This window comes from Serinus canaria, chromosome 1 (assembly GCF_022539315.1).
Source record: "Serinus canaria isolate serCan28SL12 chromosome 1, serCan2020, whole genome shotgun sequence".
NCBI classification, from domain to species: Eukaryota; Metazoa; Chordata; class Aves; order Passeriformes; family Fringillidae; genus Serinus; species Serinus canaria.
Window position 1 is genome coordinate 94,746,031 of NC_066313.1, and position 24,226 is coordinate 94,770,256.

Sequence of the window (24,226 nt, forward strand, 5' to 3'; positions counted from 1 at the left end):
AGCTGTTGCATGTCTAATGGATTTTGCAACATAAGTGCAGCAGCTGAAGAAATATTTTGAAGCTTTGGATTTATTGTGTTGGTGCTACAAAGCATGGGCTTTCACTTCAGGAATTCTGGTGAAATTCCAGGGATCTTGGAGCAGTTAGGATACTTACTTTCCAATTTTGGTTGGTACTATGATAACAAAACAAATAAAAGGAAGATTATCAGATTTAACTGTTAAAAAAGTAACCCATGCACTTAGTATTTTTGGTGCGTTTGATTTGGTTTTTTAATAACAAAATTTTCTGTTTTTTTTAAACAAGGCTCTTTTGCTTTATAGTGCATTTAGAAAGTTTCATAGGAGAAAAGTTGTTCAACCAAAATACCAAAAATCTTAATTGGCAGATACAATGTAATAATTTATTAATAAATGTATTTTTATTGAAGCATTTAGAGGTAGCTGGGGGAATAGATAATATATGATATTAACTGAAAATTACTAAAATAAAGCACTCAAAGTATTTGCAGTTTCAATATACTAACTAATATTTTAAATATAGTCAACATATTGGTATGGTGGTGTAGATAAGTAAACAGTAACAGAACAAAACCAATTTTGTCTTATGTTTCTTAATCATATTTTCTTAGAGTAAGAATTGCTATTCCATTTCTGCTTTTTAAATTTGTTTTCCTTCTCTTGGTTATTGAGTTATTTTAAGGGTATAGGTTCAATTATTTTATAAAAAGACTAACCACTTGACTAGGATGATGAAAGTATTTGAAGACCATTTGAAACTCAAGATTGTTTTAATTAGTATAATTTATTTAAGATAGTCCAGTAAAGTAGTACAACTTTTTGAAAAATTAAATCTGCAAATGATTAAGAATACAAATGTTAATCTTGGATTATAGCCCAAGTCTAGTTGCCCATGTTCCAGGATAGGGTTATAGGAGAGACATTCAAGAGAGGAATTATTTTAAAGCATATCTGATTAGTCAGTGGTCTCTCCAGGCATGTAGTTTAGAAGTTCAAGCATGACAACTCAGGGCTTCAGTGCTGCTCATTGCTGCTTTGGCTATGGTCACCCCTCTGTCCCGTTGATGCACTGGGTAGCACTTGTTGTGTTTGCTGGAGCTGGGGAGAACCTTTTGCCTGTGAGTTACCTGGAGCTGTGCTCTGCTCTCTGCAGTGACTTCTTCACTTGTGAGACTTGTGGTTTTGTTTTTTGTTTCATGCTTTTAAGTGGTTTTTTTATTTGCCCTTCTGGTGAGATACATGTGGTTTTTTTTAGGAGTATTTTGCTTCTAGAAGGAAGTGAGCCAATTTGGAGAGTACTTAAACTAACAGCTGAAGAGAGGATCTTCTCTCACCTCCTCCACTGTTAGCCTTTCAGGCTAATTTGTCAGTAGACAAATTAGCCTGAAAGCCTAACAGTGCTCTCGTCTGTCGATGTGCAATCTCTCCCCTACCTCCTGTATTTGTTGGGAGAGAAGGGTCACTCAAGTCAAGTACCAAGGCTGAAGTAGTTTAGTTTTTCCATATCCTCAAAGTAGGTAGATTGTCTGAAAAGAATTTCATTGCTCCTTTGAAACAAAAATGCTGAGTTTTTTTGCTCTGTTCCCCCCCTACCCTGCTTCCCTTTCCCCTTTAAAGTTTATTGCATTTCAGACATTTCCCACTTCTGTTACGTTTTCTGAAGTTTTGGTCTGCGTCATTCTTCTTCCTTCTTGTGCAAAGTCAAATCTTCAAGTAACTGCCAAACTGAAAATGGCATGCATCCTGTTCAGGTTTTTTAAAGGCATGTACATCACTTTATTTCAAGTGTAAGCCAAGAACAACATTAGGAGCCATCAGACTTGGGGCTTTACATCTGGCTGAATGTTTGCTTTGAAACTGTTACCAAAATGGCATCATGTGCAGATACTGGAACTTTCTGCCAGGTGACTCTCAGCAGCCTTGGTTGGTATAGCTCTCAGAGACAGCTTTTATGGAGAAGGCAGTTGGGTTGCTCAGTATTTCCATCATTTGGTGTTGCTGTCTGATTCAAATGCCTTTGTTAAATGCAAATCTCTTACATTGACATTTTCCATGTACAGTGTCTGCCTTGGACTGTGTTTTGTTTTCTGTTCTTTTTAATTTTAGTAAAATGGCTTAACCATCTTTGAGGAGAAAGAAAAGAAAACAAAACCACAAAATGACTATAGAAGTGGGGTTTTATGAGTGGAGACATGATTGAGGGGGATTACGATACCTCTACAGCTTCAATACTGTCAGATTTCCAGTATTCTTAGAGCTTCAGCTTTATATCAGGACTGTACTTTCCACAGTTTCATCTAAATTTGGTAATGTTGTGTGTGATAAACCTTTGGACATGGGTTTGTGTTTGTCCAGTGGAGACTTTGTAGAGCTCATTGTTTAAAGCCTGCAAAGATCCCCACCCTGCAGGATGGTGCACCTTGGCCTCCACCACCTTTGCCCCAAGGTGCGTCTGATCCTGTCACAGTTGAAACTTATAGGGTTAAATATGAGCCTCTTCTGGAGCAAATTCCTTCCTCTGGCCTGGCAGCAGGGACTGAGAAGGAGGAGCAGTTCCTTCTCCCCTGTGTTTTCAGTGACCCTATTGCTCCCCAGCAGGAATTTTGGAGGAAGAAGGCGTTTAGCAACAAAGGAAATGAAAACTTGGCCAGTTGGCCAGGAGAGCAGAGTGAATGCTGTGAGAAGTTGGGAGTGACAAGGAATTAGGACTGGCTAAACAATTTATAGCTACAGACTAATTTAGAGGTTAGGAGATCTGACAAAAACTTTCAAATTAGATTTTTGCTAAAGTACAGGCCTGTGCTTTGGTGGAGGAAAATGGAATCTGCCCTGAAACAATGACCAAACAATGAACTGAAACAATGACCAAACATTAATAGTCTGTATCCTAGAAACATCGTCATATCTTTACAGTCTTGCGTGTTAGTAGAATATTCTTGCTATGCATACAAAGGTCTGATCTATATTTTTAGCATGCTATTTTCCATTAATAATATGGGACACTCCTGTTAACTCTGTGGCTTTCAGAAATAGATCTTTATGAAAAAAAGGAAAAGAATTAATAGACAATAAGTAACAGGTAATTTTTTAAGCTTCTTTAGTCACTTTGGGTTGCCAGCAATAATGATTTAAGCCTGAATATTTTTGACAGTAGGAACTTCTCCAATTATTTCCTTAAACAAATATCAATTCATAAGTTGGGCTCCAAAGTGGCGTCCAGGAACATGAATATGTGGATAACTGGACAGAAATCTGGTTGAAATTAAATAATTTCCTTTTCCTGAAATGCCACCTTAGTCCTGGCAAACAGTATAATGAGCAGTTGTGTAGAAGGCATTTGCATGTCTAATATTTGATTATAGTTCTTAACATTACAGTTACCTTCATATAAAAATGTGTTATCTTTTTAATGTGACTTTTAGTGAATTGGATTATTTGTTTTATCCTGGTTTTATCTGCTCAGGATTTCAACTTAAAAATTAGTGAAGATTCAAGGAAACATTTTGAAAACAAAAACAAACAAAACCTCAGCTTTGATACACATGACATTTAAGTCCTTTCTTGTTCTTGAACCACTATTCATAAAATATTATATGTTTTCTTATGTAACTTGGGGAAATTTGTGTTCAAAGAAAAATCTTGAAATTCAGACTTATTTTGTGTTGTTTCCAAAAGAGTAACTGTCAGGAAAAAAACAAACAAATTAAAACTGTATCGATCAACCAGTTTGTTCCCTAAATATTGTGAGCTACACAATAAAACCACAGGATTTTCATTTACTCCTTTTGATTTTTCATTTTAAGGTTTTAATTTTAAAACAAGTGATCAGATGTAAGGGAAATTGCACTGCTTGTATTTTAAATGGCAGAACATGCTGAGAGACTTTTGTTGACGCTCATAGTTTAATATAATAGCTATTTTGAAACTTGTTAGTTAGTCTCAATATTTTAAATAGAGTTTGGGTATGCTTCTTCTGCATGTATAGCATACCCTCTCCTACTGCATCTTTTTGTAGATTGATGTCCTTTGTCACGAACAATGTGTGTTTTTATCTTTAATTCTGTTAACCTGACGTAGCTTTTCCTGAAGCTATTTGTTCTTAGCATTGGCCTAAAGACCTTTACACTTACCACATTTTCACTAGATACATTCTTTTCATGCTAGATTAACAGGAAAATTTAGTTTTCCTTGTTTGAACAGGAACTTTACATTATTTTCAATAGTTGCTGTAAATGACTGATTAAAACTCCATAGCCATTTGTTGTAAATCCAAGACCAAATAGTTCTTCTGATAAGTTCACTATAGTCTCTTGTCTTATTCTTTATCTATAAATCAAAGCAAATTATCAAGATGATACACTGGACTAGTCTTCTGTATCCTGATATGTTGTCCTTAATACTGTGAAATGTTGGAAGAAAGGTTGAAAACTCAGCCAGTTGATGTTCCCCTTGAGTGATTTTAATATGTCAAGATGGAAACATTAGTATTCAGTTCTTCAGTCTTCCGTCATAACTTGTGCTCTTACTTCTTGCTTAAAGGTGTAAAATCTTCTGGGATGTTCCCATATCATGTTTTTCAGTGTGGAACGATAATGTCTTATCTAATGGAAAAGATAGTCAAAGAGGCCTATAATGGCAGGATAGCATTTGCAATAAAATGTTGGGCATTAAAAGTTTCTTCCTGAGAAAATGAAATGCATTTGTTAGAAACTTCTAAAGCAGGATCAAGTAGAAGCCTTGGAAGAGATACTGCAATATGTGATGATGCATGAAAAATATGATAACCAGACTGCTCAACCTTTTGAGTTATAACCATCTAGGTTAGTTTTAGGTTCGTTTTGCTTTTGGTGCATGAAATCACCCACACACATTTCTCATAAGCAAGCTCTGCATTAGGATATTAAACCCAGGAAATTTCTGAAGAAATTTCTGCAGAACCTGGGTAGAGAATTGCTTTGCAGAACCTGGGTAGAGAATTGCTTTGCTTTGTCTTTAGAGTGGTCTTGGCACTGAGTGCTGTGTTAATTCCAAGTAGAGTATCATTTTATTCCTGGAAATGAAGAGGTACATGAATAAACAAGAGGTCTCAAAAAGTCCGTGTGCTTTCTAATTATGTGAAAATTCCTAAATTTGTCTTAATTTTCAACAGGATTGATCGTAAGATGTCAAATGCTCATACAAATTACAGACTGGATGAAGCACAAGCTATAATGAGTGAACTTCGAACCATAAAGAAAGCTATATGCACAGGTGAAAAAGAAAGGCAGGACCTTATGCAGGTAAAAAATATGCTACTAAATAGTAGTAATCTACCTCTGTTTTCTTGCTTGGGATTGCATTGGGTTTACCAAGTTTAAATAAGAAAGTAGAATGGCCTAAACTGATTTTTCTGTTTGATAATTACCAATAGCAAGCAGATCAAAAAAGATAAGTAGTCATTGTCTATACTGCAAGCACAGGACTTCATATGCATTTCATATTTTTGTCTTCAGTTTCATTTAGCTCAGTGTTTCATTGAATATAGCTTTCTGTTGTTGCTATGTTGATATTAGTAATTACATGGTATTAAGAAAAGTCTTTGTGATTTGTGGTAAGTTTTTAATTTTATTTTATGTCTCTTTGTATTGCCTATAATGAAGTAGGATTGAGAGTTCATGTGCTAAAATGTTTATCCTTGTGTTGACCATGTTTTTCCCTTTATTTGTATTTCCTCACACTGGATCTCTGTCACTGTCACACTTTTTGCCCCAAACTCTCAAGTTCGAGAGTATATCAAGGCTCTTGTTAGTTTCAAAATGTTCTCACAAAACCTTCAAATGAATAAATACAATGTATATGCAAGCATGAAATTGATGAATTAGACCATGAGGATTGAGGGGAGATGCAAACCTGAGTAGTGGAGTTCTGAGTGGATTCTGTGCCCTGCCTTGAGCTCTCAGTTGTGTGTGTTATTAATGTGATAGGAGCTTGATCAAATAACAATGACTCTCTGCCACCAAAGGACTTCACTATAGACCTGCGTAAGTAATGCTGCATGTACAGAGAGGTGATAAGAACACTTCTCTCCACCCAGTCTTCCGGCATTTGTTTGGAAGAAGGCATCTTTGTTACCCAAAGTTGTGGGGCCATATTAAATTACCATTGCCATGCAAACATTTTATTTCAGTTTTCTCTGCAGTAGTGTTTTCAGGTTTGTTTTTCTTTTCAGTTGTTAAATTATATGGGAAATTTATAAATCTACATATAATGAATTTCCGTAGTTATGCAATTATTGAGTCTCCAGTGCATTACACAAAGATCATCTGATGGACCACAGATCCTTGTTCACGTAGACAGAACACTGAAGTCACTATGAAAAGTTTCTGCCTTGGCAGCTTTTAGCATACTTGTTATTTTGGGCTGGCCAAGTTTTAAAGTGATTCTCGGTCTTCTGTGTGCCTAGCTAGCAAGAAGTGATTAGAAAGACAGTTCTTCATGGATGCAGGAACACACATTTTAGGAAACTAACTGGTAATATAAGGACTTATGTGTGAGATCTTGGAGCAGTGTAACTACTGGCCTTGTTTTTACTTCCCCAGTAGATTTTTTTTACCTCTTTTCCTTACATTTTTAGTCCTCAGTGGCAGTAAATCCAGCTGTAAACATTGAGATGCTTTGAAAATCGTGTTTGGTAAACCAGCTTTAAATGTGCTTGCAGTTTTTTTACGTAGTGTTGCAGGAGTTAGAACTCTAGGATCAAGGATTGGGCAGTGCTGGCAGGACCAGAATGTAGAGGTTGCACAAAACAAAAGCAAAAATGAAAGTGTTTCATCCTTCTTCATGACTTTGTGTGATATACTGGAAATATGAGTCTAGGAAGTATCTTTTTTTAATTAATGACAATCTTTTGTGATGGAATCCAATATTACAACATTAGAGTATATGGAGTACAGGAGAATGTAGAAAACAGTTGTTCCACACTAGTGTAGCATGCAAAACATTTCCTCATGTTTTGTTATAATGGCTATACAGAAGTAAATGCCATCATTTACAAGGTCTGTAGTTGTAAAAATGGTGTATTTTTGCCAGCCTACTGTGCTCTGCAAAAATATCCAGCTCTCTTTTTAAATTTTGACCCCCAAAAATTACTTTTCGTGTAACCAAAGTAATCTGTGCTATTCCTTTTAATAACTATTTGAATATTATTGTCATAGATTTAGTTAGCTTTGTCAAATGAGTACAAGTCTATTTTAAATGCTTCCCTAATAAGTTCAGAATTCAGTTTTTATTTTCCTATTAATATTGGACTTATATTGTCCTTGAAAACACTACATTTTAAAGCTACTCTTGTTCAGGAAAAACTTTCTTAGAAAATCTTTTTTATTTTGAAATTTGTTAATAGATGATTTAGAAGTATAGTGTAAAAAATATGGGGTTTTATTTCAGAGAAAGGAAACAGAATTAGTACTTTTTAATTTAGATCTGGCCAGTGTAAGCAACAGAACGAAACATAGTAGAAGTGACTCAGTCTTGTGTAGGTGCTTGGAAAATTGTAGTTGTTTTAGAAGTGTGATAATTGGTTTAGTTGTGTGGGTGAGGGTGGTCAGATTTAAATTGGATGCTGTGATTACAAATAAAGCAAAATATGCATTGCTACTGCTCAGAAAAAGTGGGCAGACTTTTTATATAAGGTTGAATAATAAAGGTGTATGGTTCGGTTCCTGAAAGCAGCATGTTTATTTCTCCTCCCCCATCTCTTTCTTAATTTTATTTCTGTTGAATGTGTGTATGCTTTTAAAATGTCATCCTTAGAGAGCAGTGGACTTTGGTTTTCATGGGGTTTTTATTTCTTCTTTTTTCTTTTCACTTTGTTACCAGATAAATTGGCTAAGTAGGTTAGATAGGAAGTGCACTGAAATTGTGCAGAGCGCTCCCAAATCAGATGGCAACAGATAATGGTGAAATGACAGTGCTCATTTCTCTCTTTCTGGGTAAGTCTGGGCTGGTGTGCCTAGAATTTCACATTAACAGGAGGCTAATTTGGCAGTTTCCGTGGGATTGCCATAAACAATCCTAAAACTCGAGATGAAAGATGGATTCCTCTGTGTAGCTGGGGAGGAAATTACTCCTACTGTTTATAATAGCAATTATAAATTGTTTCTATCTAAAAATGTGCTAACTTGGGTTGTAATTTTCCATGTTAGGGTTGCTGGTGCCTGTTTTCACTCATCCAGCTAGAGGGACTTAATGCATTTATGCTTGCCCTAGGGCTTTGTCATCTGTGCATGTAGGTGTAAGTTAAGGTGATGCTGCTTGGTGACTGCCACCTGTCAAATGCTTCCTCATTTTTAAGTAGGGGACAGGATTCAGCAACTGTGCCTGGATAGGAAGCCTGGCCAGCAGCCAAGTAGCCTTTCATTACCTGCCAGGGAGAATGCTTGAGGGCATCAGGAGCATACCAGGAGCTCATAAAGTAGTTGAAATACAGGGAAAAATTTAGATTTCAGTTCTGGCATCAGGATCTGTGGTATTGCACATACCTGTAACATAATATGTGTTAGCAAAGATGGCAGATGGAACATAACTTATTAGGAGAAACCTCAGGCTTTCTGAATCCTGAGTTGATGCAATTGGTTATGCTTTTCTGGGAGGAGGCCATGATCTGAAGTTATTATTTCCGTGTTACAAACCCATTAGAGATCCTTCTTGATTCTCCATACAACAGGAGTCTTGACAGGACTGGATGATTTCCAGTGAATTTTGAAGAAGAGAGTTAGACAGGACTCTACAGTTTTCATAAAGTAAAGGTTGTGGGGTTTTCCCCATGCTGTCGAGCAGTTCCTTTCACAAGGATAAAGAGACACTAGCTAGGGATCTCTTGGCAATGTAAATTGAAATTGAATTTGCAGTTTCAGGCTGAGAAGAAAATATATTTTATCCTTCATACTAAAATGACTCAGTTTTCAGTTGGGTGGTGGCAGAAGAATTGGCTTTTTTGGTGGACCAGACAAGTTAAGCTTCTGGAGACAAGTGGTAGTAGCCTCGTCCTACTGCCAACACATCTGGCATTGCTCTGTGCTGTCCTCTCTCTTTGCCAATGCTGCTTGTGAAATCCCAGCCCCTCTCAGACCTGCAGAGAGGAGACAGAGACTGAAGAGGGAGCAGCACAAGCTGTCCAGTACGTGGCATCTGCCATGTGCCATTCCCTAATAGGAGGGAAACAGTGTGTGTGATTTAAAGGGCTGTCAGGGAGAGCACAGGACCCCATTCTTGTGGCTGGGGAGTCCACTTGCTCACTCATCTGTACCTCAGGCTGGATGTTCTCCCTCTTTTTCATTTCTAGTGGAGGCAGGCCTGAGGGAGGGGCTGGTATATGAGAGCAAAGGGAATGGACCATGTATGATGGAAATGGAGGCCATCAGAAAAAGCTGCTTTTTCTGGGTAGTTTCAGGCTTGCTTGTTTCCATAATCCTGGATGCTTCCTAGGCTCTGAAACCAGGTGCCTTCATCTTCAGCATGGCCTTGCTCTTCTTGTCAGTAGCAAAAGTTGCTGTTACACAGGTTCATTTCTGGACTCTACTAATTGAATTTGATGTAAGAAAAAGCAGCATTGCTGTGTTACTCTTTTTAAACTACACTTTGAAGCCTGAGAAATCTTCTAATAATTGGTTATGGACTGTAACCTCGGCTTGTTGCAAATCACTGGTAGTCAGAGCCGCTGAAATTCCTGAGGACCAGCTTTTTCCCAATGCAATGTCCCTGACTCTGTAACTCAGACACTAAAGTAAGCAGTTTTAGTAAGTTTTTAATGTGTATTTTTGAAACCAAATTTTTTTATTGTGTTATGATTTATAAATTACTACAGATCTTCAAATTTCTGATAATTTTTTCCCCTCACATTTTTATTGTCCTTTTTCCTGTGAAGGATGGGTGAGAGGACAGAATGTTTTCGTTTTTGTGTGATGTGCAATGCTTAGGATCTCTGTCATAAATGACAGCTGATGATTTTGTTACTAATACAACATTATCTTTAATTTTTGAAAAAGAGACAATGCACAATGAGAAAGTAAAAGTGATACTAACAATTTTGTTCTTTTAAAGGTTTTTTAAGAGCCTGTCAACCAAGCTTATATTGTCAAAAAGGTTATTTTTGTTATTTTGTGCGATTCTGTCATATTCCCCTTTCCCCTCAAAGACTGATGTTTTTTCTTTACTCTGACAGTTTGTGTCACTGTCTAGACATTTCAGCGATGTCCCTTGCTTAACCCAAAATGTAAAATACCTCTTAACTATGTGAACCCTGGCTAGGAGAGCACAGGGATAATATCAACTGTCATAAAAGTGCAATCAATACAAGGTATTCATCAAGTTGGATGAGATAACAGTGGTGACTAAGGAATGTAACCTGTGCAGAAGATGGCAAAAGGGCAGGTGAATCACATTTGTCTTCCCTATCAGCTAATGTGAAGTTGACAGCTGCTAGATTTAAAGAGCTGCAAGCCATACAGAAGATAAAACATTCACAGATTTAAAACAAATAATAGAAAGTCTGTGTACTGTTACATGGATCTTTTAAAAGGAGAGGTTTATTCTGAAGCAAACCTATTGTATGCTGGTAACACAACAATGAATTTTACTTTCTGCAAATAGCTCTGTACAGACAGGCTACCAGTCTCTTTAAATAATTGAATTTTTTTTTCTGTTATTAAAAAGTACTATAAAAACAATTTTTTCTAATATTTCTAAATATGTCTTCTCCTTTAGAGCCTGGCCAAATTAACAGATGGATTCAGGAATAGCTGTTGTATTACAGATTCCCTGCAGGATCTCCAGCACAATTCTAGTTCACTCAGTGACTCCTGTTTACCTCAACAACACTGTGATGCTTGTTCTCAGACTGACATCACTGGAGAGGTATGTGAGTGTTCCTATGTGAAACATTTGCTGTACAAAATTAGCTTCTTTTGAACTACAGCGATACAGTGTTATTTACTCTTTTAATTGAAGAGGTGTTGGCTGGTGCAGAAGGAAAAATCCAAAGCATTGCTGGTGGTGAGGGAGTTGCATTTGCTTGTTTTTTCCAGTGTGTGAAAGCTATGGGCTTTGGGGTTCTGCTGCTTGAGCGTGGCAGCAAGGATGGAGGGGCATGCTTGTGGGCAGTGACAGGTAAAGTCAGCTCCTGGACTCAGCCAGCCTAGCAGAGCACTTCTTGTCTTACCACTTTGGTGACTGCAGGTTCATCTTGGAGTAACAGCTGTTGGTTAGGTGTCCATGGACCTCTTCTCTTCATATTCCCAGCTCTGAATTACTGATACTTGTAATAAGGCAGGAAGGAAGAAAATTCTTTAGCCAGTTTGAAATTGCAGTAGAGACATGATTTTGCATGAGATGTTAGCACTGTGAGAGTAGTAATAGCTGTGTAATTTTTTAATTTTAGTTTTTATATCTTGTTTTTATCATGCTTGCATTCATTGTTCATATACATTGAAGATGTGTAGTAGATCTCTGCTCCTTTCCTCTAAGACAAGGAAAATATTTTTTATTCTCAAATTATTTTTCTTAATCAATAAAATTTACAATGTAGTCTGTTATACCTTTGTGCTCAAATATGCCTTTAAATATGATATTTGAGGAGAACATACTGGCACTCATTGGAAATCATTCTATTTGAATGAAATTGTGTACTCCAAATAATAGTAAATCAAAATTCAGCTTGCACTAGTGCTATGGCAACCCAGTTGTTAGTCACTAATAAAACATATGCCTCTGTGGATGACTGACACCAAAGCAAGAAGGCAACTTGTTTGCAGTTTGTTAGTATGGTAGTTTAGATGTTACTTTAAATTTAGTTAGAAATCATCTCATTGTTGGCTTTACCATCCCATTTCTCATCTATTATAATCCTCCTTCACTGCTGGCTAGTTGTCAGATTGGATGTCTCCAGAAAGTCCCAACAGAAGAGGGAATCTTGTTTTTGAGAACACTGAGCTAATGCTAGGCTGTCTTTCAGGGTGTTAGGCAGATGGTGCCTTCAGGGTGTAATTTTTCAGATGGGCCATGGATGGGATTATTGAATTCTGAAATAAATTACCAAAAGGAACACAGGGGCATTTTCCCATTTGCAGTACACAATCCAAGACAAGTACACTGTGGAAATTATGTTTATCAGGTATAGGCTTTTTGTAAGGGAAACAAAAATACATAATTACCCAAATCTTTTCACGGAACTATTGTTAGTGCCATGTGAGTAGAAAAGAGAGGGAGTTTTTACCCATGGGATGATGGGGACAGAAAAAGCAGCAGCTAGAGGAGAAATCTGGAGGTGCAGCAATGCTCTTGTATAGGAGCTTAGGTTTTAACTATTAGACCATACACAAACTTCTGAGGAGGGAAGTGCTAATGCCATGAAATAGAAATTGTTGTAGAAACACTATGCAGGAGGAGTTGCAACATAAATGCACATTCTACAGCTGCTTCAAGGATCAGGTGGGGTTTTTGGTAATAATGTTTAAAATGCACTAATGTTGTAGGTGCTGGGTAACACATCACAGTACAGGGAGTGTAATCTGAATTGCTTCTAATAAAAGTATTCATAAAACAGCCATGTAAAATAGCAGAATATTTCAATTAAAACACTCTTTGTCTTGTAGACTTGGATATAAACCTGAAAAGCTTTGACCATTTATCAGTGATTCAATTTGCTAACTCTTGATTTCCAGGTTAATAATTTATTGAAAGGGCTTATTTATCTTCTCTGCTTTTAGCAATAAATTGGTTTTGCATTTCTAAGGCATAAAATTGATTTTTTAAAAATTATGTTACTACTTTAAGCATAGAGGTTTCTTTAATAAGTCCAGTAAGGAAGACTAATATATTCCTCTCATTATTGTGATGAGAGTGTTTTTAACTTGTTTCTTTCTTTCTTTCTTTTTCCTCCTCTCCTTGCTCTTCAACTCTGCAAGTTTGGGTTTGATGACAAAACAAGACTTGTAGACAAAGTAAGGCTGAATTGGCAATATGAAGAGGCCAAGAAAAGGTAATTAAAGATAAATCTATTGGGTTTTATATTTACTTCTGTGATTAAAGTTTTCAAAGTAGAACTGGACCCAGCCTCCTAGCTGAAATGTCTTTGGGAAGACTAATTTGCTCTCTGAGTAGTTCACAGATAATGAAAGTTTAGGTAAATATTAGACTTTATCATCAGATTATTATAATTGTTTGCAGAGATAAAGCTAAATGGCAGCTCTGTTCTGTACTTGTATAAACACAAAATCATAGTGGTTCAATTAAACTGTTTTACATTTTTTCACCATCTTTCTCAAACCTAGATATAAACAGTCTTTAAACTTACACCTATCAGCCTGGTCTGTCAGGATACCCAAAGCTTTGCATACCTGTGTCTTAAGTTCAGTGTACTGAACCCATGAAGAAGAAAGAATGCTGAATTTCCTGTAAGATAAATGAAGATGTTCAGAGCTGAACAAAAGGGTGCATAAAAATAGATGTTGAAATTAAGAAAAAAGTCTGATAAAAATGATAAAAAGTATTACTTGAAATAGATCGATTCTTCACTAAGTCCTTCAGTGTAAATGTTTATTCTAAGTATTTCTCTTGTGGAGGCCAGTCTTGCAGTGTTTTTTCATTTAGCTTATTGAAGTTTTAAGAGTACTATCTACTTAAATATTTTAGTGGGTCCTCATTGAGCCTCATTGTTTTCAAACTATTTGCCACATATTCAGGACAATAGTGTGGGTGCAGGTGATTACTTGAAGTCAGTAAATTAATGCACTTACAATTATTTTGATTTGTGCTGGTAAAATATTCTGTTACTTAATTTGACTGACACTTCAAAGATTCAATATAGTTAACATCAAAAAGCATAGTTTTAAAATTTGTATAAATTAGGATTTCTTTTTGTTTTCAATGTGTTCTATTGTACTAGTTTTTTACATCTCTCGGATCAAGAATTAGAAAAAGAAGTTAAATTATTTTGCCTCTTTTTTTATATCATGGTGACTTTTTCTTTGAGGGCATCTATAATGCTGTCACATGTCTTGGCAAGAATTGGAAGTTTATAGGCAGTACACCATTTTGTTGTTCTTGGAAAATTTACCCACATTTGGACACAGTACAGGCTTCAAAAATTAAGTTGGTACAAGCAACTTAGGTAAACACAGCTAAATCTTCAGGATTTGTAACTTGAATGGAAGTCTGTGTTGTACATACTGTGTGTAAATAGCAATGACTATTACCTAATAAAGGTTAATAATTGGGGGAAAAAAGAACTAAACAAAAATGTGTTCTGTGTTTGCTCACAGGCTAACTTAGCACTTAATAGTCCAGTGATAATTTAGCAACTTAGAGTTGATGAAAAAAAGAATAATGGAATTTAGTTTTACGCTGTTCATTTTAACAGAGCCACTGATGCTGTGAAGATTGTATTAAAATGTTATTAGTTCAGCTTTCTGACATAGCTTTTCTGTGTTTTTCAGAACAATTATCTTCTTTGTTTATGTCAGGGTAAAGATGGAGTGCTGTTTTTTCGGAGGGGGTGAAGAGGTGTTGGGTTTTTATGGGTTAATTTTTTTTTAGTAGCGAAGCACTTCTCAGCTGGAAATGCTGAACATTTGTTTCTGCATGGAATGCAGTATTTCTGAACATCAGAAGTGAGCTGGTGTTTGATCTTAATTAAGTGTAGAAAATCTGGGTAACTAACCTTCCAACATGAGAATGGTGATTGCAGTAAGAGTAGTTTTGCTTTCCCAGGATAGCAGCTCTGACAATGGTCTGTTATTTAGCAAAAGCATGTTAGTTGCTTTAAAAGAGTAGCCTTATTCTGCCCAGTATGTTGTACGGAAGTAATCAGCTTTCAGCTTTTGAGTGGAACTGCACAAAGCTCATTGCCCCTACCAGTTATCTCTGTGGTTGCATTCTTCATTTATCATGCATTCCTTCCCCTTAGCTTGCTGGCATTTCTGTAGGGCTTTTGTCTCTACTAAATATCTTTGTGTTCATTCTCCCTTGGCTGGTGAAATATCTACTGTTACTGCACAGTGTGGGTGACGGAATGTGCTGCAATGGATTAAATCTACAAAGTAGAAAATTAAAATGCTACAGTATGTCACAACTGTAAGGCAGTATATTGTCACTGCTTGCTTGTCAAGTGGGTGTTGAAACATACAGCAAATAAGTACAACTGACAAACTTTTAATGGGAGACTTAAAATGCACTGTAGTAGAAAAGTACATCCTTTCCCTGAAAGGAAAGCAGGAAAAAAGCTCCATAAACTGAAGGACAGAGTGCTGCATTTTAGTTGCTTTTGTGAATCTAGCCATATATAAGCAGAACATTTGTCTGAAGTAAAGTCTTTAAAAAATAAAATATTCTCTGTATATGGAGTTTAAGCAAGGAAATGCAGGGATTTTTGAATGAACTGCCTTGAGAAATTCAGGAGATGAGACCCAGTGATTGCAGAAGAGTTGGCTTGCACTCCCAAAATATCCTTCCTCCCTTATAAAGGATAGTTTTATTTTAATTCCTCCTTCAAAAATCTCACTGACTGCTGAATGGTTTGGCCTTCACATAAATTAAGACATTCACATAGCTTTTTTTCCCCTCCATCACTTTCCCACTGGAAGGAAGTTGGATGATTTGCAATTTAATTTTTCCCATGGGTACTTCAGATGTTGTACACTGTGGGTTCTGACATTTCCAGCATGCTGGAGAAGAGATCCTCTCCCCTGTTTCTGATCTAGGCTCTTGGAGGAGTTTTGTAAGTTCTGCTTTTTAACTCACCAATCATGCTGAAAGGAGGCTCAATCACTTTTCTTCCGCTTTGTACTCTTCCCCCTCTCCCATTATATCTAAATAAACTGTACCTTATTTCCATGAAATTCCTCCTCTCAGATCTGCCAGTGTGGCCCTCCAGAGAAGCAGGAGGGGGAGGGAGGACGGTCTTTTTGAACAGACAGCCCCAAGCTGCCTGGATAAATACTGTTTTTAGTTTCAGTTGCTATTTCAGTGAGACCACCTCTCATGAAAGCATTTGCACACTGGAAAATCTACCCCTCAAGCACTTTTCTGAATATACTGCTTCGTAGCAGAAGAAATCAAAAGCAAATTGTTTTTCTTTGATAACTCTTAAGTTGTGCAGTTCAGTAGAATGACTACATGAAGTATACCAGCAAATGTTCATGAAATGTCATTGCTGCAGTGCCTCATATCTCATGAAGTGTGTTAACCAGTAGATGAAAAATAATTCCCCCAATAAGAAGCAACAAAAGTTTCAGCTGTGGGGTGTTTTTTGTGTTTTTTTTTTTTTTTTTTTAATAGTCCAGTCTGATGGTAGTTAACTTTAATGAACTAAAAATACATTCAAACGTCTTCAACCAGTTTACCTAGTTTGGGTATTATTTATTTGTATCTTCTGTGAACTTGAATTCAAAGATGTTATTTTTCCATTCATTTCATAGAGGCATGCAGTGGATGTCGAGAGATTATATTAGCCTTGAAAAAAACCTCTTCCTCAGATATGCTTAATATTTCAACTGTTGTCTTCAAGGATGTTACTTCTTCCTGTTTAGTATAGTTTGTTGCAAACTTGTCTCATTTTGAAAATTAAATTTCAGTTTGACTCTAAAATCACTAGCATAAGCAGAAGTGTGTCAGTGCAATTTGTGCTTATAGTGACAAAGTACATGTTGATTGGATATTGATAGCAAAATTCCAGTACTAATACAATAACATAGTCAAGTAGTTTCCTCTTAAAATTTATCTTGTATAGGCAGATTTCAAGGTTTAATTACCAAATCTCTAGTGAAATTCTGTGGATTTGTATGCTTTATTCTGCTGAACAAATCTGAAAATCTGATTTAAGGATGAAGTAATTTTTTTTGATAGCACATAAATACCTGGCTCAGCCAAACCTAAATCTCCCAGTGTTGGTTTATAAACATAAAACATTTCCTTTGGGTTATAAAGAGAGTTTAGACATGCTTTTGAATTTCTTTTAAAGTTTTGTACTATTTCACCTGTGCATTTGGGAAAACTTGTTTTTAGCAGATTTTTACAATTTTCCTAAAATCTGCAAAATGCCAGAGGACTCTAATGTTTTCATGAGTTTCTTAAGCCAGTTTAAGACCTTGTTGTTATTGAATGAATTGCGTTGTCAGGAAGGCTGGGTATTGTACAAAGCCATACTCATGTTGTCTGCCAAAGCTACAGTGGCACATACTTGCAGGAACAGCCAAAATAGACATAGTGGAGAAATTTTGTGAGCATTTGGCTGAGTTCCCCAGCTTCTTGTTCTTTCCATTTCTTTCTTTGTATTTCTCCAGCGTTCCCCTCTTTGGATGTAAATCATAATCCACACTCAAGAGGGTCAGTAAATACCAGAAATTACCAGGTTCTTACACTCTTCATTATGTGTCTTCAGTCCCACAGCCAGCTCTGTTGGGTGTTGCATGTGGGAGATATTCCCTGTTTCCTGAAGTGTCAGAGAACTGGGTCCAATTATAAACCTAGGGAAAAGATTAAGCAGGGCTGATTTATGTGATCTTAGCCACTGTTTTCTTTCAAATAGGAACTAGAATATTTTCTTTATTTTATCCCCATTGGTCTTCTCATACCACAGGTAACAGAGGCCTCAGTTCAAGAGTAGTATGGTATGTCAGCCAAAAGCCTAGGCCTTTAAATGTAGAGGAGTATTGTTGGGTTTCCTTTCTTCTCCTTGTAAAATTCAAACCATGGTAAGTTTGAAGAACAAGTGCCAGCTATAGGGTACCCATAATTTGTCCATTTTACAAGCATGAGTTAATACCTTTGAATTGGTTCAGAGTATTTCCCTTCCCAAGACACCTGTCTTGTTTATAGTCTGAGTAAGAATCAGAATGGGGTAAATTGTAGTTGTAAATCACTCATCTCACAATGAGTGATTTTTACTCACTTCTTATGCTCTATTTAATAAATATCCTCTTGAGCTCAGCAATATAACTTCATTAGTGCTGGGTTCAGATACCACCCTTGAAAGTGATTTTCTGGACATTAACAAAATCTTTAAGGTTCCCCAGGTATTTTCAGTGACAGACGGGTTGCCCTGTTTTGTCAGGGGGAGAGGAGCTGTGTAGAGCTATAATGATTCAGGCATGCTACTAAATTTAATTAAGTTATGTCTAATTAAATTTTGGAAATACATGCCTTTTTTTTCCTCATGATGTAGTTTGCCTAATAAACTAGTGTCTCTACTGATCTTCATTCTCATGCTGTGTCTGCATTTTCTTGAACGAGACATCGTTCTAGATACCTAGGCTTGGCCATTTTCAGGGCAGGTGTGCCATTGCAAGTCAGCGTTTGCTTAAGATCACCAGGTTAAACCTTTGTCATCCCATCTGTGCCCCTCCTTTAACCTGAACAGTTATGTTCATCTCCATTTGAAATTTTGAAATACTGTATTAAGCACCAAGTTGGCCTGCCTACCTAGGGAACCAGTCATTTGATACCACCTACTCCAGTGAGGAATGCAAGCTCCCCAGCACTTGTTATGCAAGGATGGGAATGGGCAAAATGCCTGGAATGTTGATGGCTCAAAATTAACAGTTTTTTCCACAGGAATATGTTAAATGGCTGGATCAGTAGGGACCTCGGTATCTGGCATTAGGCCAGATAAAAGCACTCTTTTGCAGTCACTACAGTTAAAAAAAGTATCTTTAAAATACTTGTTAGGTAGGAAAAATGTGTTTGAAAAACAGAGGCTTCATAAAGGATCCTAAATATTTTTTTTTCCACTTTAGCTTACAATCTGTGTCAAGTCATGATTTAAGTGGATATTTTAAGGCAGGTTAATATATGCACTGAGTTTGACAACAGCCATTTTCTTCTAACTTGGCAGCTGTGAGAATGGCTGGTGTAGTACAGACATAAAGTCTGGCATAGGCAAGCATAGTGAAATGGCTTATTCATGTATTTATTGTGATTGGAAGAAAAGTTTGTGTTTGAGGAGACAGATTGCAGTTATGGAACATACTTAAGAGGACTTTTTTATTAAGTTCTGAGCATAACTAAACATGACTACTCCAATTTTTTTTCCTAATTTTGGGTGAATGAGACCATAAAAGCCTTAGGGGTGTCTTCTATCCACGGAAATAAATATTCAAAAGTTTGTCACTGGTAACTTCTTGGAACAACTTACCATACAGAGGGATTCCCCAGTGGAAAGCAAGCAACAAAATTGCCCCAAAACTTCAGTTCATGTGCAGGAAATAGAGGTTACAGAAAACTGGCTTTTTGGTACTTCAACAGATTCCTGCATTATATAGTCTTTTCTGCCTGCTTTTTCTTTGTGTAAGGGGAAAACTGTAGAAACAAGAAGAGCTAGCTAAGAGTGTCAAGGGACTCAAAGTAAATACCTAATCAGATTTTGGAACTCTTCAGTGATACAAACCTTGTCCACAGCAGCACTTTCCCTTCTTTAATAACAGTATAATTAAGTTATTTTATGAGAACTTCCTACTTTCAAAGCATCACCATAACAGAAATTGAAGGGAAAAAACAAACTTTAAGCTGGAATGTCATACACAAAGGGAGTTATGTGCTCAGTAAGCTCAAGAGTCTAAATTAAAACCTCTTGTATTTAATGAAGGTGGTGTTTTACTCTGCAGACCAGTGGAATCACAGATTCACTAGCACTGAAGGAGGGGAATCTCTTCCCTGATCATACTTCTCTCTTCCTTGTTGTCTTCATTTGTGTTCATTTGTTCCTGTGGTGTGCTTCTTAACCAGCTCCCCCTGCAATGTAAAAGAACTCTAGCAAAACAATTGAGAGTGTTAAAATGAGGGAAAGGGTCAGTCCTTCAGCTGTTTAATGGAGAAACACAGAGACTTCAGATGAATCTCATCTTCTTTTGTCCACAAGCTGTGTAAAAGCTTATGAACACAATCAAATAGTCCAGGCTCATGTGATTCACACTCGTTTTCCAAGCTGTGATAACTCAATTGTACCGGAATTCTGTGATTCTGTTGAAAGTTTCTTGAGTCCTTATTTGTTTCATTTGGCACTGAACACCTGAAAATCAAGCTCTGTGTGCTTCAGGAGTGTTTACTGAATATTTAACAGCAGAGCAGCCTGGGTAAGAGAGAGAAGGGATCCTGACCTTGCTTGCTCTTTCTGGCCCTGACATTTGGTCAATGGGGCGAGGTGCTCTTCAGGAAGCTGCATCTGGAATTCATACACAATAGCTGAAGTGTGAAATATGTGGACTGTATGTATCGATCCACAATGGTGCCTTCAGTAGCTATTGGCAGGAAGTTTGTTATTAATGCAAGGAGGAGGAAATGGTGTTGAAGGCCTTGATAAAGTATTCTGCTTCAGACAAAAATGTGACATAATACCCAATTTCTTTACTTGCTGAAATGAAATCTGAGGGGTGTGGGGAAATTGAAGTCAAGTTCTTATTCATATATGGATGCAGTCCCTGCAAAATTACTTATATTGATAGTTTATTCCCTTCCCCTGATAATAAGATGGCCAAATAGTTCCCAGATGTCAGTAGGAGATAAACCTTATTGCATGAGCTTTTGTTTTCAGATGAGGGAAACGTTGCCTTCGTCATGTTGATACCTTTTCTTTTGCTCATAATCACATTATCACACTGGGAATCTTCTGCTTGTGTGTTATGTGCCTTTACCTTGCTTTTTAAAATTTTCTTTCTTACCAGATATTTTTGATAAAGATTATTTTAATTAAAACCAATGAGCTATATCCCACTTTTATGGCTGACTTCAAAGTGCCTTTGTTTATTTATTTATTTTATTATGTGCCCTATTTTTTTAAAGGGTAGTAATCTTCTAGAGGTACTGATCTTTGTTTGAATGCTAACATTTCAAAGAGAAGATGAAACTGAGGTGTAAACTGCATAAATGTTGTACAGTTCTTGAGTTTCAAATGTTCAAAAATCAGAAAGCTAGGTTTTCTCTTACTTGCCTCTAATTTTAGCTGTTAAATTCTAAAATGTCTAAATTGTCATTGCAAGACAAACATAAATACCTAACAGTAAGTGTTCTCCCTCTCATGCCAAAAGAAACATTTGTGAAATGTCTAGCTTTAGTGTTCTTGCTAATACTGATAGGAGTTCAAAATTTGCTTTTAAAAGAACATTTTCTTAAAATGTCAGCTGTGGAATTATTCTTAAAACTGTTATTTCATGTAATGGTACAGTGTGTTAAGATACAAGAAACTACTTCTGACTATAAAGTGTACTAGAGAAAAAATCCCAAGTTAGCTTAATTAATTGCATATTTTGTAATAGATTCGTCTAAAGCCACTTGTGTTTTGAAACCAGTAAATCTTTTTTCCAGACTGATGTTTCTGTTTTAATGGTAGCTTTAAAATTTTTAAATTTGTCATTTAGGGTAGCCTAATATTTTTGGCCCATTGAACCATTCCTCTGTCAGGTGGGACTTGATTGTATGGACCTGTTGTCACTAGTTAAGTGTCTCACCTTCTGCTTCTTCAAATTCTTACTGCACTTTTAAAATCCCTATTTAAGATCTGATTGTAGAAGAAGGATGAATAAGAAAATGTTCAGCTTCATCAGCTGTACAGGCAGTAAACTTGAGCTCTAAAATATTAATTGATGTATTACAAAATTACAACAGTGTGAAGACAGATGTTGTCTATACAGTAGATAAAAATACAGTAGTTCTTGCACATCTATGCATGTAGGAACACTTGCAGTTGTTTGCTGTTTTAAAAATACACAAAACAATTAAAAAACTTCTAAAACCTATCAACCAAACACAACTGTCCAAAAACAAGCCCACCTCAAAACCCAGAAACAATCCTCCCAAACCCCTCTAAATTTTCTTGGTTTGATATTTAGAAGAAAAAAGGCACAGGCATTAACAGGCTTCATGTTCTGATATATTTCCTCTTGTCTTTCTCTTCTGCATTTTGAAATATATTTATTCTCCTTTAAAGAGTTTCGAATATACAACAGCAGCTGGCCTTGCTGGATAATGAATCCTGGCCAGGAATGGCTGAAGCAGACAGGGACCGTCTTCAGCTCATCAAGGAGAAGGAGGCTCTTCTCCAGGAGCTGCAGCTCATCAGTCAGCAAAGACGATCCCCAGAAGACATTGCACGTTTGGAGGAAGAAAAAAGACGCTTGGAGGATGAAATTCAGCGAGCTCGAGCAACGTCTGCTCATGGGGCCACTGAAAGGTTTGGGAACTTGAATTGTTTTCTCCTCTGTTGTGAGATCTATGTAGGCGGCTTCAAAAGGAAGAGTAGGGAATTTCATTGTTTTTAAGGAAAAAAGTAAGTTGCTAGAAAAAAAAAATTAGTTTCAAAAAAGTAGAAGACCACTCCTGTCACTATTTAATTCTGTCTTGAACTTCTCTGAAGCAGAGTCGCAGGGATGTTGACTAGGTTGTTTTCCTTTCATTCGTCTAAAAATTCTGAATAGGAAGAAGAAATCTGAATAGAATCTTGAAAGATGCTTGGGATAGGTCTGAGTGATAACTGTCTGATAATAGACACCTGAATGACACGACTTGGATAGTGAAAGATTTTTCTGTTCTTTGCAGTGGAGTAGTAGTCATCTCCAAAAGCATCAGAACAAAGATCCTTTGCTATATTTAGTTTCTGGTCTGTAACGAAAGTGAAATGATTATGGTTTTGCTACCTTTTATATACAATAATTCCTTTTCATTTGCAATCTCAGCAGTGGGAACATATCCCAGTTCTGGCATTCAGAGAACATAGTAAGCAAAGTCATTCTCGAAAACTTAAAAATCAAGTTATATATAAAATAAACAACCCAAAAACAGATTAGTGGAAACTCGGAGTTTATTTCAAAGTTGCTGAGCTTTTCCTGTAGCTAGAGAATAGGACAAAACCTCTTAATCTCTTTTTACCATAGACTGCTTCCAGGGAAAGCAAGAAACTACTTGTTCTTGCTTCTCATAAATAGTGGTAAAAGCTCAGCTTTGACACTTTAGGAAAACCTACAGGAACCAGCTTTAATGTGATCTGTGTAAAGGTTAATATTTAAACAATTAAGACACTTTAAAAATATTTGAAAGTGCTTTCCATGTACAGATTTTGACAACTTCAGTTTCTTTAAAATGCTTACTTCAGACAGCAAAATCAGGCAATAAATAGGAAATTCACAGCCAGCCTACAGGTCAGTGTAATTTATTTTGCAATGTTTGCCATATCGTTACATTGGTTTTCCAGCTTAAACTGACAGAAAAGGGAGTTCACTTTACTCTGTCGTGTAGTAAGTTTTATTTGTTGTTTTTGGGCTCTCATGTTAGGTAGTGCATACTGTGTTGGCAAGAAGACTAAGCTATTTTTCCATGGAGTTCATGCTGTGGAAACCAGCATTCTACTGTGGTACTTGATATTTCAAATGCTAGCAGAAAGTTGGGCAGAAGTTAGAATAATACTGATGGACATTCTATTTTTTATGACAAATTGGAGGAAAGCTTAACTATTAGTAGCCCTGATTTTTTGTTTGCTTTAGACTCAGAAATAACCAAAAATATTTCTAATTTTGCTTTTGTATTTCCACTTTGTTCTAATTGTGAAATACAAAGGTGTTTGTTTCTTAAATAATTAACACTTCTGTTACTGAGTTTTAAAGGCACTGAGTTATGCACTGATCAGAATGAACTTAAAATCTGTATGACAGAGGGTTTTGTTCTTTGTTTTTTGTTACAGTATTGTTTTTGTTAATATTGGCTGACAGCCTTAGTTGGAGGCCTTTCTTACCTTTTAGCACAGGTACCTACCCTTCAGCATCTATCACTATGGAGTGTAGGTTCCTAAGTTTGTTTTTTATAGTAGAGGGTGTGAATATCTCTGCTTTCACCTGCAAGGTTTTGAATCAGTTTAGTTTCTTGTGTACATTTGTCCTTTTCTTTTGGTTCCTGCATGCAGTGTCTGTGTGGTGTAAGTTTGCATAGCTGGGCTGCAGCCTTCCTTGTGCCACTAGTTAACCTGCCTAGGGATGCACAAAGGGAGGAGAAAAGCTTGAGAGATGCTGTTTTTATCCAGGAGAACTGGATAAAACAGTTTTCTGTTGATTTTAAAAACCTTTCTGTTGATTTTTAAATCTTGTTCATTAACATTCTAGCAGCTGTCTTTGCAGCTGAGGAAGGTCTGAAGCAGCCCAATAACTTTGATCTGCTTTCTCCAAACTGTTTGTTTTTCCAGCCACCTTGTGAT

The 24,226-nt window shown here is 36.6% G+C and overlaps 1 protein-coding gene across 3 annotated transcripts in view; it reads left to right on the top strand.

The window, feature by feature from the left end:
* WWC3 (WWC family member 3) overlaps positions 1-24,226 on the top strand; it is a 98,886-nt gene that overhangs the window by 48,154 nt on the left and 26,506 nt on the right. For all 3 annotated transcript variants that reach the window (XM_009089644.4, XM_030234452.2, XM_030234453.2), the window contains exons 6-9: positions 5,171-5,300; positions 10,765-10,914; positions 12,963-13,036; positions 21,974-22,216. In XM_009089644.4, the coding sequence (XP_009087892.2) occupies positions 5,171-5,300; positions 10,765-10,914; positions 12,963-13,036; positions 21,974-22,216 (597 nt within the window). The remainder of the gene's footprint in view (positions 1-5,170; positions 5,301-10,764; positions 10,915-12,962; positions 13,037-21,973; positions 22,217-24,226) is intronic.